The 13734-nt window shown below is 41.2% G+C and overlaps 2 protein-coding genes across 4 annotated transcripts in view; one reads left to right on the top strand and one right to left on the bottom strand.

Annotated features, from left to right (window-relative positions):
* Positions 1-2910: 2910 nt before the first annotated feature.
* GNRH1 (gonadotropin releasing hormone 1) lies at positions 2911-5740 on the top strand. Its single transcript, XM_004433571.3, has 3 exons — positions 2911-3063; positions 4387-4482; positions 5699-5740. The coding sequence occupies exons 1-3, from the start codon at positions 2911-2913 to the stop codon at positions 5738-5740; spliced, it is 291 nt and encodes a 96-aa protein (XP_004433628.1).
* A 3397-nt stretch (positions 5741-9137) lies between these two features.
* The window catches only part of DOCK5 (dedicator of cytokinesis 5), a 215058-nt gene continuing 210461 nt past the window's right edge, over positions 9138-13734 (bottom strand). For all 3 annotated transcript variants that reach the window (XM_087437327.1, XM_004433572.3, XM_087437328.1), the window contains one exon: positions 9138-13302. In XM_087437327.1, coding sequence (XP_087293453.1) covers positions 13198-13302 — 105 coding nt within the window. In that variant the 3' untranslated portion in view covers positions 9138-13197. The remainder of the gene's footprint in view (positions 13303-13734) is intronic.

Raw genomic sequence — 13734 nt, 5'->3', positions numbered from 1 at the left:
CAGCAAAGGAAACCATCAACAAAACGAAAAGAGAACCTAACGATTGGGAGAAGATATTTGCAAACCATACATCTGATAAGGGGTTAATCTCCAAAATATATAAAGAACTCATGCATCTCAACAACAAAAAAACTACCAACCCAATTAAAAAATGGGCAAAAGACCTGAACAGACATTTCTCCAAAGAAGATATACAGATGGCCAACAGACACATGAAAAGATGTTCAACATCATTAACTATCAGGGAAATGCAAATCAAAACTACAATGAGATATCACCTCATGCCCGTCAGAATGGCTATAATTAACAAGACAGGAAACAACATGTGTTGGAGAGGATGTGGAGAGAAAGGAACTCTCATACACTGCTGGTGGGAGTGCAAACTGGTGCAGCCACTATGGAAAACAGTATGGAGATTCCTCAAAAAATCAAGGATAGAACTACCATATGATCCAGCTATTCCACTGCTGGGTATTTATCCAAAGAACTTGAAAACACCAATGCGTAAAGATACATGCACCCCTGTGTTCATTGCAGCGTTATTCACAATAGCCAAGACTTGGAAGCAACCTAAGTGCCCATCAAGGGACGAATGGATAAAGAAGATGTGGTTTATATACACAATGGAATACTACTCAGCCATAAGAAACGATGAAAACCAGCCGTTTGTGACAACATGGATGGACATTGAGGGTATTATACAAAGTGAACTAAGTCAGACGGAGAAGGTCAAATACCATATGATTTCCTTCATTAAGTAGTAGATAATAACAACAATAAACAAACACATAGAGACAGAGATTGGATTGGTGGTTACCAGAGGGGAAGGGGGGAGGGAGGAGGGTGAAAGGGATAATTCGGCACATGTGTGTGGTGATGGGTTGTAATTAGTATTTGGGTGGTGAACATGATGTAATCCATGCAGAAATAGAAGTAGAATGATGTACAACTGAAATTTATACAATGTTATAAACCAATGTTACCGCAATAAACAAAAAATTAAAAAAAAAAATGTGAGCATCACTACACTTGCGCTGTGGGGCCATTATTAAGTAAAATAAGGGTTACTTGAACACAAGCACTGCAATACTGGGACAATCGATCTGATAACCAGGATGGCTACTACGTGACTAAGGGGCAGGCAGTGTATACGTGGATCTGCTGGACAAAGCAATGATTCATGTCCTGGGTGGGACAGAGTGGGACTGCACAAGATTTCTTATTGCTACTCGCAATTTAAAACTTACGAATTGTTTATTTTTGGAATTTTCCATTTAATATTTTCGGACCACAGTTGACCACAGGTAACTGAAGCCTCGGAAAGCAAAACTGCGGATAAGGGGGGACTACTGTACCATGTTTCTCCTTACCTTTTTAATGCTATAGAAGGCTTTCAAGAAAAGTCAAAGAGGGAAGCTAGTGGGTAGGAGACCGGGGAATTTTCAGACTCACATGATCTACGTTAGGATCCTATGTGGGCTTGGTATAGTGCCAATAATCACTTATTATTATTTATAAATCAGCTCCTTTTACAAATGAGGAATCTAACAACTGAGACCAGCTCCCAGGCATCCTGACTTAACTTCTTTCTATAGCTATTATGTGGCTTCCTTTGTGAAAGTTTTTATGTGTGCATTTAACATCATTTAATCTAAGATAGCTATATTCCTAACTCTTGATAGGTCTGTCAGTTGCCTCAAGGGAAACCAACCCAGCTAGATTTTAATCTCTGAATTGCGGCCTCAGCTATAAAAGTCTTAGCTGAGGTTTTAATGGCCCAGATTTAAGCAAATTTAGCAGATACACCAGTAGGTGTTCCAATCACATACACCATTTAAGGGCTTTGCGTGAGGATTTAAAAAAAAAATTACTATTAAAAAAAAACAACATAGTCCATGTGCAGTACAATTTACCAGCAGGAAAGATTTCAGTGTCCTGGAAAAGTTTCATATAAAAAGGAAGGTAGGAAAATGTAAAATCACAGTACTCAACATACTCCAAACGAACCTTGGGATTCTTTTGGCTCTTTGCCCTCGAACAGGTAAAATGCTTTGTATTTCTAGCACTTTTTTTAGACCACATGCTATTGTCTGTCTATAGGGCATTTTAAACCCTAAGGGCTAAATCCAGGTGTGACTGTGTCTAAAGAAACATTGACCTTCATGGTCCTTGTCCAGGCTTTGGGGAATTTCAACAGCTCATCAACCAGTATTTGATTTTGTCTTTAGCTTCTTCCCCATCAAATGAAAATTAATTTGAAGACTCCTTTTTGTACGAATTCCACATGTCATTAGATAGTTTGAAGCTGCCTTGGCCAGGGAGGCATCTGGTCTGGGACTCGGTGCTTTGAAAAGTGTTGGGTCCCCTCTCACTCTCACAGATGGTGCAGCCAGCAGTAACACATGGAAGACTAGAGGACGCTTACTCGGCAAAATGTCATTAATACCATAGTGCAGCCATTTAATGTCAACCAACTTTATATCAGCCAGAGATTCCTAGCAGGAGCTGCTTTTCGGAGCAGATGGCCCAATTCTCTTAATCCTAGGAATTGATATAGCTGAAAACCAATCCACGGGGGGAAAGTGTTAAGGCAAAAATGTGAACTTGATAAGGGAGGAATAGTGGGGTTTGGATAACCAAATAAATAAGAAAAGTAAAAACAGAGTAGCTTAGTACTAAAAAGTACTGAGCATGTGAATTTAAAGTACTGATTTGGTCCCCAGTGGCTACTGGAAACTCAAGGCAAGCAAGCGGGTATGTGCATTTTAGTCTGTGTGTGTGAAAACTGTCGATGACTGCTACTTCCATCTTCTGCAGGGTTAGCGATACAGATGCTAGGTTTTTCACCCAAGAGGTCTTTCTTTACTTTTTGCTCAAGCCAGCCTTGGGTCTGTTTTGACTGTTGCATTGATGTTCCTTAGAATGGAGCCGAATCCAAAACTTCTAGCTGGACTTATTCTGCTGACTTTATGTGTGGTGGGCTGCTCCAGCCAACACTGGTCCCATGGCTTGCGCCCTGGAGGAAAGAGAAATGCTGAAAATTTGATTGATTCTTTCCAAGAGGTAAGTCTCTCTCATCTTCAAAATAGGACGTGGCTTACGTGATTCAATTTAACTGTACTAACATTCCGTGTGCGCCCCAGCAGTGCGACTCCAGGCTCTATCTACCCTAGGTATGCGGGGGGGAGATAACACACTTACAAAGTCAAGTCCCATTCCTGCTTTCAAATCAGTCAAGGACTAACGAAACAAAGAGCAGGAATAATTCCAAGAGAATACAGCAACAAGTGCAACGTGGCGTGTTTTACTCTGAATATATAGAATAGCCAAAGGAATTAGAAACAATGGGATGGTGCCAAGGTCTCTAGTACAAGATGATTCTTTGGGATTTGGAAAGAAAATCTTAGAACTTCTGGTTATGTTTTTTTTCCCTTATTTTATCTTTTAAAAATATCCATGATATTAGGTCAGTGGTACATTTTTATAACTTATAAATAAGTATCCTTATCAAGCCTGCATACTGTATAATTTCTTTTTACTGATATGCCATTTAAACAGAGGTTGGAGGCTGCTAGAGTGGAGGAGTTAGCAAGCTCAAGGAGACAAACTATATAACGGAAAATACACTGGATTTGATTTCCTATGAATTAGATTTCAGTACTAGTACCAGCACTAACATAGAGTACTTGTTTTTTTATCTGTAAAATGCGACTTCCTAAAGTCATGTGAAGACTACAGGAGAGAGGCTTTATGTGTTAGCTGATTAATCCAAAAAATGTTAGTGGATTAATAAAACAACAGTTGTTATTGTTTTTTAAGTTAATGGGAAAGGAACTAGGCCTAAAGGATGAGTGATTCAGGGCTGGGACACTTAATATAGGGCTGAGAATGGGAAACCTAGCTAGAGAAACTTAAATCCATTTAGTTTTCATTGGGAAAAAATATCTCTTTTTGGAGAAATAATAAAGATAATTTAGTATGAAATAAAGAAGCCCAGAATCTGAAGTCTCCTCTCCACATATTACATGTGAAGCAACTCTCATTTAACTATGACATATTTGGTAAAAACTAGAAAAAAAATATCAACCCTATTCATAACTATAAGCTCTTGTGTTTTTTTATATCATCCCCTCAGGAGGTTCAAAGTACTTCATTCTCATCATCTCTAGGGAGAAAATATTCTCTCTCCTTACTATCACCATTACCTCAGAACCCCACACCAACCTGTAAAAATGCCTGAAGGTAGATCTATGTTCTTCAAGGCCCCATCCCAATCCCAGCTTCCACAATCCCCTTGACCTCACTTTCCACAGACAATTTTTGGTGGGAATGGAAAATACCATTTCATTTATCTCCATCTCCAAAAATCACATTTTTCCCCCTCAGATAGCCAAGGAGGTTAATCAACTGGCAGAACCTCAAAGCTTCAAATGCACCGTTCACCAGCCCGGTTCTCCTCTCAGGGACCTGAAAGGCACTCTGGTGAGTTACAGTGATAATAACATGGGGCCTTAGAGATGGAAAGGTCCTTGGGTACCACCTCTTAGGTTGTCCACTTAGGACGACCACGTATCAGCCACCGTGGGGCTGACCTTCCTGATTGCCTGAATTTTCCTGTGGTAGGGCCCTCATTGTTTCATGACCCCCTCCTTTCAGTGGTTAGACAGTATTAATGATTGGAACCTTTTTTTCTTAAATTGAACTGAAATCTCTGGGTAACCTTTATCTCCTCATCTTGGCTCTGGCCTTCGGGATGAATGACAAAACAAATTTCTTCTCATGGCTACCTGTCAGTTCTTCACATACATTCATCAAACCCCAGATTATTCTAGTCTAGGCTAATCCACACCTCTCCACTGGAGTCCTCAATTGTTCTTGGTATGACATGGTTCTCCCTGGGAAATGTAAAAATCAAAAATGGTGCTGTAGCTTGTTTTTTTTTTCTCTTTTGAATAAAAAATTCCAATTTAGTAACTTTATAATTCAGAGCCACATATTTGATTTCCAGTTCTCTGATTGGACTATAACAATCTCCAAATTCCTGCCCAAAATGGAAATCTAAACTAATACAGGTTTTTGATTAAAAAAAAAGTATAAAGAGAATTGAATGTAGAAATTGAATCTTGAATTCAGTGTTGCTGCTCTCTGAAATACATGGTCCACTTATCTGCAGCAGTTAGAAGGCATCACAGTTAATTATCAGTCATGCCCAGGAGCGGGGAAAGCCCTAATAAATCATATATGAAGAAAAGCTCTAGTTTTCATTTTCTCCATTGACCTTAACTTCCACACCCATAGGACAAAGAGAAAAAGCAGATAGACATCTTTATTTCCTTTCTTTTTCTAATCTTGCTTACCACATGATAAAAATAATAGCAAGCAGTGAAATCTCCCAAACATGACATTAGAAAGAAGGAATTGAGGCAAAAGCTGGGTTAATAGCAAACTGATAGATCAGATCTTTCTTTTACCTCCTTCCTCACACACTATCCTTAAACTATTAACATAGATTTTATGTTTATTAATTAAACAACTTAAAATGAACTGATCTGTTGTATCTCTCTAGCACTTTCTAGTGCACAAAAATAAATGAATCTATTCTACAGATATTTTAGAAATTAAAATATCAAAAACATAATGAAATTCAGATAGATAGTAAAATCAACCTTGATATATCTGTTACTCACATATTTTTCAGGAAAGTCTGATCGAAGAAGAAACTGGGCAGAAGAAGATTTAAATCCACTGGGCCAGAAGGAGTGACAACACTTCAGCATAATTCTGACATTGAAAATTGTGTGAATTTCAGAAATTCTTATGTTAAGTTGCATGTATTTCATAACAAAGTACTGTGTTGTGAATAAAGTGGCATGAACGTTAAGTCTTTCTCTAACTCAGAACTCTGGTAGGGGGCCGGCCCTGTGGCTTAGCGGTTAAGTGCGCGTGCTCCGCCGCTGGTGGCCCGGTTTCGGATCCCGGGCGTGCACCGACGCACCGCTATGCTGAGGCCGCATCCCACATACAGCAACTAGAAGGATGTGCAGCTATGACATACAACTATCTACTGGGGCTTTGGGGGGAAAAAATAAATAAATAAAATTATTTTAAAAAAAAAGAACTCTGGTGGGGGAGGGGCATTGTAAGCCCACAAAAGGGAGAACTCCAAGTTTGTCTATAGGGGGCAGATGAAAGGAGAGATAACATGAAGTCAACATTATTGTTGATTAAAGGAATCTCATGGCTCTCCTCCACCACCACCCTGCCCCACAAGAACAGTCATCTATTGGTCTGGGCCAAAAACGCTGCTTCAGTAGTGTTCTGTGGGATTATAGCTTTATCTTTGACCATACTCTATAGAAGCAAGATTAGGCCATGGCCAAGGCTCCCTCTCACTTGGACAGAAGTTCTCTTCCCAGATTGTCTCCAATCCCTTTGAAAGTCAACTGGAACCAGAGAGAGACCGGCTCCTCCTCCTTAAGGGAAAGGAGGCCTTGCTGGGCTCCTGGTATAATGCTCCTTCTGGCCTCATGTGGTCTCTCTGAGTTCACCAGAGCAAGTGGTGCATATTGAGGTTTGGGACCAAAGCCTAAAAATAATAGTGTTCACCTGCCTGATCTTTTTGGTATTTCTCTTGAGAAATGCTGTGGAGTGTAGAGTCAGTTGAAGATAGGATTCAGGTGCTCCTGTGTTCCCTGGTCAAATAGCATGGCCACTATTCATCCTCCACAAAGACCAGTGTCAGGCTTTGTGCTAGATAGAAGCATAAATGTTTTCATTCACCCTTATAACAACCTTGGAAAGTAGATACTGTTGTCCTCCCTTTAGAATGAGGAAATTGGGGCTCCAAGAGTTGAAGAGCCTCGCTCAGTTCTGTCGAGTTCCGTGGTCAGTGTCCCTGAATTGCACTATGTTGAGCAGCCAACGGAATTGGACTTGAAAACTCTGTTATTTTGTTAGTTGGAGCTGCGACAGGATACTGGGGCTCACGTATCAACTTAGTTTACTGGTGACCATTTCTCTACAAGGTCCCAGACATTATGACACTAACTAACATTCTCATTTATCCTCATAACTTTCAACTGACTATGAGACCATTAGAAAAACTCAAATTTCAGATAACTTGCCCGATATCACAGCAATAAATTGTGCCTATATTCACATGGCAAAGATCTAGGCCCTCTACCTCTTTTAATCAGACAGATGGAACCTTCCTCCTCCTCTCCATGCCCCTCCACCTCAAAAAAGGGCAAGACCTGTGCTAAGGAATTTGAACAGGGGTCAGGAACAGGCCATGGGGGAAAAAATCCTCCCCTTTTAATACAAATATTTACTACTGCACAATGCTAGATTTCCCAAACATCTCTAGTGGAAGAATCTCTAAAACTGAATCAAAGAGCTTCCTCACTCCCATTTTAATAAAATTAGGCAGAGATGTGGTCCATAATTTACTTTATGGAACAAAAGGCAAAACTACATTATATCATTAATTGATACATACAAGCCAGGATGAGAAGCTTCTACTTGTCAGTAATTCAGTAACTATTCATTTTTTTTTAATAAAAACAATATCATTTACAATCTTTACGTTAGTCAACACATTAAAAAAAAGAAGGCAACACATCCACTTATTTTATACATTCTGTTTGGAGTCTCAGGTTTCCTTCGCCAAACCTTGCCTTTGGGATGATTTCTTTGGAGCCAGCTGTCAGCCTCCCCGAATGGCATACAAAGAAGATGCTCATCCAGCTACCCAATGCTGATGTTAGAGGCCTTGGATGGCATCCAGTAATTTGTGACTTACGTGAACGTGTTGGGTAATTGATTCTCAAAAGACCCAAATGACTAAGGAGAAGGAGAGTGAAAATGACTCCTTTATTAAAACTTTAAAAATCTTCCTGAATCTTGAGAACTCTTTAACTCATCAATGTAGCTTCAAAAGAGTCTGCAGCCTTTCAAAATAAAGGGGGGGGAAACATACCAAATGATACATTTAATGAGATGTTCTCAATATATATGGCTTTAAATATCTCAAATATGTATGGCTTTAAATGATCAAGTAACAAAAAGAATGACTTGAAGATAGATCATTTTAGGAAAGGGTTTAGACGCTGTAGTATCTTAGAGATGACTGGGAAAAAAGCCAAGAATCACTGCATGAGATAACAGCACTTATAAACGTTGACAGTGGAAGGTGCACTAATGTAGTATTTTTCAATGGAGACCCTAGATCCAAAAAGATTCCCCAGGCTTATCGATTCAAAGTCGCTGGGGCCCAAGCCATCCGCATTTTTAACAAGCATCGCAGTGATTCTTATGTATACAGACAGTGGAGCATTATTGCTCTAAAAAGCAATAGATTGCAAATGTTTAAAAGCACTGGGACATTTTCTCAAAACAAAAAAACCTCTTAGGCATAAGCCCACGACTAACAACAGTGGAGCTATTCTCACTGAGGTGTGGCTGCCCCCTCTCTCCAACCCAACACACCACCAGCTGGGAGTTTAAGAAACACACCTTGAACACCAATTTTCTAAAGCTGCTGTTTCCTCTAAGGTAGTGGTTCTCAACCTTGGTGTAACATCGCAATAAGACAGGCAGATTTAAAAGAAATACTGATGCCTGGGTCCCACTCCCCTCCCTTGGAAATTCTAATCAGTCTGGGGTGTGGCCTCTTCCCAGATGTTACTAATGTTCAACCTAGTTTGAGAATTGGTTCCTGTCCTTTCTGTGTAAGTTATTAGATACTCCTTTAACCTCTTTATTTCCCTTTACCTCGGCTGATTACCTGTGGTGAATAAGTGAAGAAACAGAACCTATTGTATTAAGTGAATTGTTATCAGCAACTGTCAGCTCAGATGCCAAACGGATGGATGAGTGGTGAGGGTGAGGGAAGAACCAAATGGTTTGCAGTTTTTATTGCTTCCAGGCAATAAAGATGATGATGACTCCATGAAGATGGCGAAGATGATTCCACGACCCCAAGGTCAAGTTTCAACCAACAGGATTGCAAGGAAAGGAGGTGTGCTGTGGAAAGCCGGGACTCTGGGTGCGAGGTGTTATGAAGGAGGTGTCAATCAGGAAAAGTGCAGGAACGACTTCATTTCCTTAGCATCAGGGTAATAATAAACTAAACACAATAAACTTTAAAATACATTTCCATTTTTAATTTAAAAAATAAATAACAGCAAATCTGAACAAAATTTTTCTGCTTCAATGCACATCTTCCTAACTGTCCATGTTTGAAACCCAACTAGTTTACAAAATCATGGCAACAGAGTTTTTGACAAAGTTTGGATGAACAACTCACAAAATTTGACTAATAGATGAGTTTGGGCAGCGTATATTGCAGCTCAGTTTTGACTAGATCATAAGAATCAGCCTAAAATCATCAACTTGGAAGGAAAACTTTTTTCTTCTATAGATTAGAACCGAAGGTTCCACTCTCAACCTACCAGAAGAGGAACTTACCTTTTCTGACTTAATTTTAAAACTCCACTTGGTCATGGTGCACAGACCTAGAAGGCTTTGTTCCGGAACTTAGTTTCCTTCTGACTCTTTTTCATTCACTTAGAACAAAAGAAAGCTAGGGCTGAAAGGATTCTGAAAATCACGAAGCCTCAAATATTATGTATACATATTCACATGAGGAAACTGAGGCCCAGGGACTGACTACAAATTGACTTGCCAAAAGGTACACAGTCTTTATGGTCTTGTTTTGTGTTGACGGTGGGGTTTTTCTCCCCTTTTCATTATACCCGAGAAGTGAGGGAAGGAAGGCACAAATGTGCAGGGCCTGGTTCTAAATACCTTTTACAAAATGCCACATGGACATGAGAGGTGCTGGAAGTAGTGTTCGTCTGGATCTGAGAGGTGGTGACAGGAGTGCATACGTATGTAAATTTCATCCATCTGTGCACCTAAGATTTGTGCCTTTAACTGTATGTAAGTTACGTCTCAATTTAAAACAAGAAATCATCCCATGATCTGGGGGCAAGCAGAGGGGAGAGTGAACAAAGGTAGATTGTTATCTGAAATCCTGGTTTATCTCTGGTTTCTTCTTAGGAGTCTGCAGTGTGGCAGCAGTTTTCAGTGGGTCTCCCCGGCAGGAGAAAATGACCACAATTCTGGAATCAAGGTGGGAAGGTGGAGGAGGAGGCAACCCAGGGCCCAGCAGCCCTGGTTGCTTAGGGTTATTTAGGGTTCCCTTTTCCTCTAATACCACTCTCTTGCCAATCCCACAGCACACCACAGTCTTTGTACACCAGGGCTCTTTCCATTGAACACACTGAACTGTCACATCCTGGGGGTCTAGTACAGTGTCTGGCATTCAGTAAGAGCTTAATATACGTTGAATGAAACAATTCTTGAAAAAAATCGCAAAGTAAGACAAGTCACAAGGACAGAGAAAGAGAAAAAAAGAGACTAAAAGAAAAATTCCATAAACCAATATCCACAAAGGTTGCGACAATTTGGGGGCTACTTTCAATGTCTTGCAATATTCCAGAATTTTTATCAAAGAAAATAAAAACCAGTTCTTCTCATTGTATTCCCTGTCCCTCATCTCTCATATATTTAAGGTGATCATAAGGCATTTCTTTGTAGTCTTCCTCTTTGACTTCAGGACAGACAGTATTTATGATCTTTTGTCAAATATGACTCTTCCTGACCCAGTGCCTTCCCAAGGAGATGAACCTTCCAATGTCCCCTATAATTTATTATTCACAACATTACCTGGAATCCTTTGAATTCAGGCAGCAGAGACCTAGTATGCCCATTAATGTGCAAAGGGAATCATATGGAAAAATGTGTTATATTAAAAAACGGAAGGTATTTGGGCACTGATGGATCAGATTTCCCCAGCCTCTGATCAAACACCAGACTGCAGGTCTCACTTCCACTGCTCTGAAGGGACATGCTTTAGGTTTGGTTTCTCGTGACCTAGTTTACATCCTTCTATTTTAACGGCAGCCTGAAAAGCAGGGTGAGGCATACTCATCCCCTCTCGCCAGTCTGCCAGGCTGCCAAGTCTCAGAAGCTGCTCCAGGCTCCTTGTCAGCCCTGCACAAACTTTCCATTCCTTCTCTTCATTCTCTTCCTCCATTCTCATCAGTTCTTTCCACTTAAAATCCTCTTCACTTCTTATCAACACTGTGTCTCTAGTGCTAAGTGATTATGTAAGAGACTCCAAAAGAAGCCATCTTTGAGAGAGGGATGGTATGTGCATAACTAACTTGCAATCACATTCCAAACTACCTTGGAAAAACAGGAGGATCAATAATGCTCTTAGAGAGTTCCAGATCTTACTCAGGCCTAGCAGAAAAAAGGACGGACCATTTCGTGAGCACCTGCTACTTCATATATTCGATCCCATTTGAACCTCACAACATCCTGTGTGGCAGGCATTATCCCCATTTTGAAACGTGAAGAAATGAAAGCTCAGAGAATTTCAAATAATTGGAGGGAGTTTGCAAAGTTAACAGAGGATGTAGCTGGGACGATCTGACACCAAATGGGCTTTCTTCTAAAGCCCAGCTTCTTCCCATTAAACCACACTGTAGGTTCTTCAGAGTGGGAGTGAAGAATAAACTTTTCCTCACCCCTTTTAAGTATGCATGCTAATTTCTTGAGTAATGCTGGACACGTCTCAGAGGGTTTTACTTCCTTGACCCTGTGATGAATTAATATCTCTCCTAAGAGAGGTCCTGGTGAAAGAGGCACACAAACAAAGAGGCAGGAAAGCAAATCCAAATTCTCGGAACTGAAATCTCTCTCCTCCCTCGACCTCGGAGGAGAGGGGACCCGGCCAGGTGGGGGAAGAGAGCCCGGGTGAGCTTCCCCACATGTTGACCTGGGGATCCACAACCAGAGTCTTCTACTTTGCCATAAACAATTAAGTAGTATAGAGACACCTGGGACATCTCCCCTGTTGCTCCAACTAGGGGTAGGGATTCAAGAGTGGTCAGGGTTGTCCCCTAGATCTAAGGGTTATTGGGGACAGCCTCAACTGCAAGCTGGGTTAGTAAGAATCTCTCATAGGATTTTCTGTGTTTAGCCTCAATTTCCTCATCTACAAAATGAGGGGGTTGTTTGTATGGCCTTTAAGGCCCTTCCAGCTCAAAATGTCTTTAACTTTGTGTGGTTGTTTATGCAGGTGTAGGAAATACCTGATCATCTAAATCACCCCAGTTTTTCTTCCGAAAGGAGTACTGACATTAGTACCATAAACACGTAATCAAATTAACTCCACAATCAAGAGGAATAAATAATCAAAGGGAGCTATTGCACTGTATTCTTCAGGGTAAAATCAGGGTGCAGATAGGGGCCGCTGAGCCATCCAAATGGGATCTGGAAGAGAAGCTGTTGAACCCAGGCTTCAAACTCCCTTGTTTCCAGTGATCTGAGCTCAGAGGAGGTAACAGGACAAGAAAATGTGTGTGCAAAAGAAAGCGTCAGAAGAGTCCGTAGCAGGCAGGTGGCACTTTCATGCAGTGAGGGCCATTAGTCCATTAGTCAGGAGTGTGAGGGACTCCCGGGGCAGGTTGGGGGCAGCTTTCCTGTGTCACAAGTGGGTGGGGGTGGGGGGACACAGGCGCTCAGGGCTCATGATTGAGTCCATGTTTTTTCAATAATGATAGCCATTCATACTTGAAAGTAGTCAATCTCCATTAAAAAGATATTCTTTCCTCAAAGGAGACACAGTAGACATTAGGAAGGTAAGATTATTTTGGTTACCAAAGTACCTCATATCAGTCTTTTCCAATGTTATATGGGATAAGGTATGTCCACGTGAGAAAACTAAGTCTCAAGCATAGCTTTCCAGAAGCCAAGCAAGAAACCCCACTGGGGTTGTTCTATCACCACAGAAGAACTTATTCAGGCTTTTGTAGGCCCCAGTGGTTCTGTGCTGGAGGCTGAAATTTAATAATGGTGAGGGAGATCTCTCCTTTGAGAAACGCACAGGATATGGCCAATTCTGGAATTCCTTGTGGACTGGAGGAGACGTGGCATGGCCTCAGACATCAATCAAAGAGACGCTTTCGAACGAACGAAACTGGTTTTGAGCTGGTGAACCTCATCCCAGATGAGCAACAGCAGTCAGCAGGAGGCCCCATGCAATGAGGGCACTGCCCCCTGGAGGCCAGCTCCCAGGCATCAGCTGTCCGAGGTGCTCAGAGATCCAGGGAGAGGACGAGATCCTCACTGGGATCCCGTCTCAGAGGAAAGGATGCCAGATTTCCGAGCTTTTGGAGGTGGTGGGGGTGGGGCTTTGGCTTCTCTTCGGACAGGCAGTGGCGGGGCAATCTGAGGGAGCAGACACATGCAAGGAGAAATGAGTCTTATCTTTCTTCCCAATTTTGCCTTTTCCTCCACATTTCAACATTCTGCTTTAGCTTCTAACTGATGTGAGTTTATCTATACAGCCTTCGCAAGGTGAAAAGGGATGTAAGACTGATTTATCCTCCTTGTTCTCCTTGAATTAATCAGATATACACCAACTCTGCTATATCCCCACCACTTGGCATACATACAGTAGGCACTCAATAAATATTTGTTGAATGAACAAAGGAAACTAATCAGAGGCCATTCCAGAATAACTGTCACTCACTCAGAAAAGTAAACTCTTCAAATATGAACAAGAACTCACTTCTTATTTCACTCACCTGTCCCCAGGGTGAGGTACAGAGAAGGGCTTTACCTTCAATCTGACGAGAAGGTCTACCTGGGTATCCTTCC

This window comes from Ceratotherium simum, chromosome 12, assembly GCF_057802395.1.
Source record: "Ceratotherium simum simum isolate JZ-2026a chromosome 12, ASM5780239v1, whole genome shotgun sequence".
Taxonomy (NCBI): Eukaryota; Metazoa; Chordata; class Mammalia; order Perissodactyla; family Rhinocerotidae; genus Ceratotherium; species Ceratotherium simum.
This window is presented reverse-complemented; position numbering and strand designations above follow the sequence as displayed.

Coding starts and splice junctions, on each gene's coding strand:
- GNRH1 (XM_004433571.3), top strand. CDS start 2,911: ATGTTCCTTAGAATGGAGCCGAATCCAAAACTTCTAGCTGGACTTATT. Junction 3,064..4,386: donor TGATTGATTCTTTCCAAGAG/GTAAGTCTCTCT, acceptor TTTCCCCCTCAG/ATAGCCAAGGAGGTTAATCA. Junction 4,483..5,698: donor GGGACCTGAAAGGCACTCTG/GTGAGTTACAGT, acceptor CATATTTTTCAG/GAAAGTCTGATCGAAGAAGA.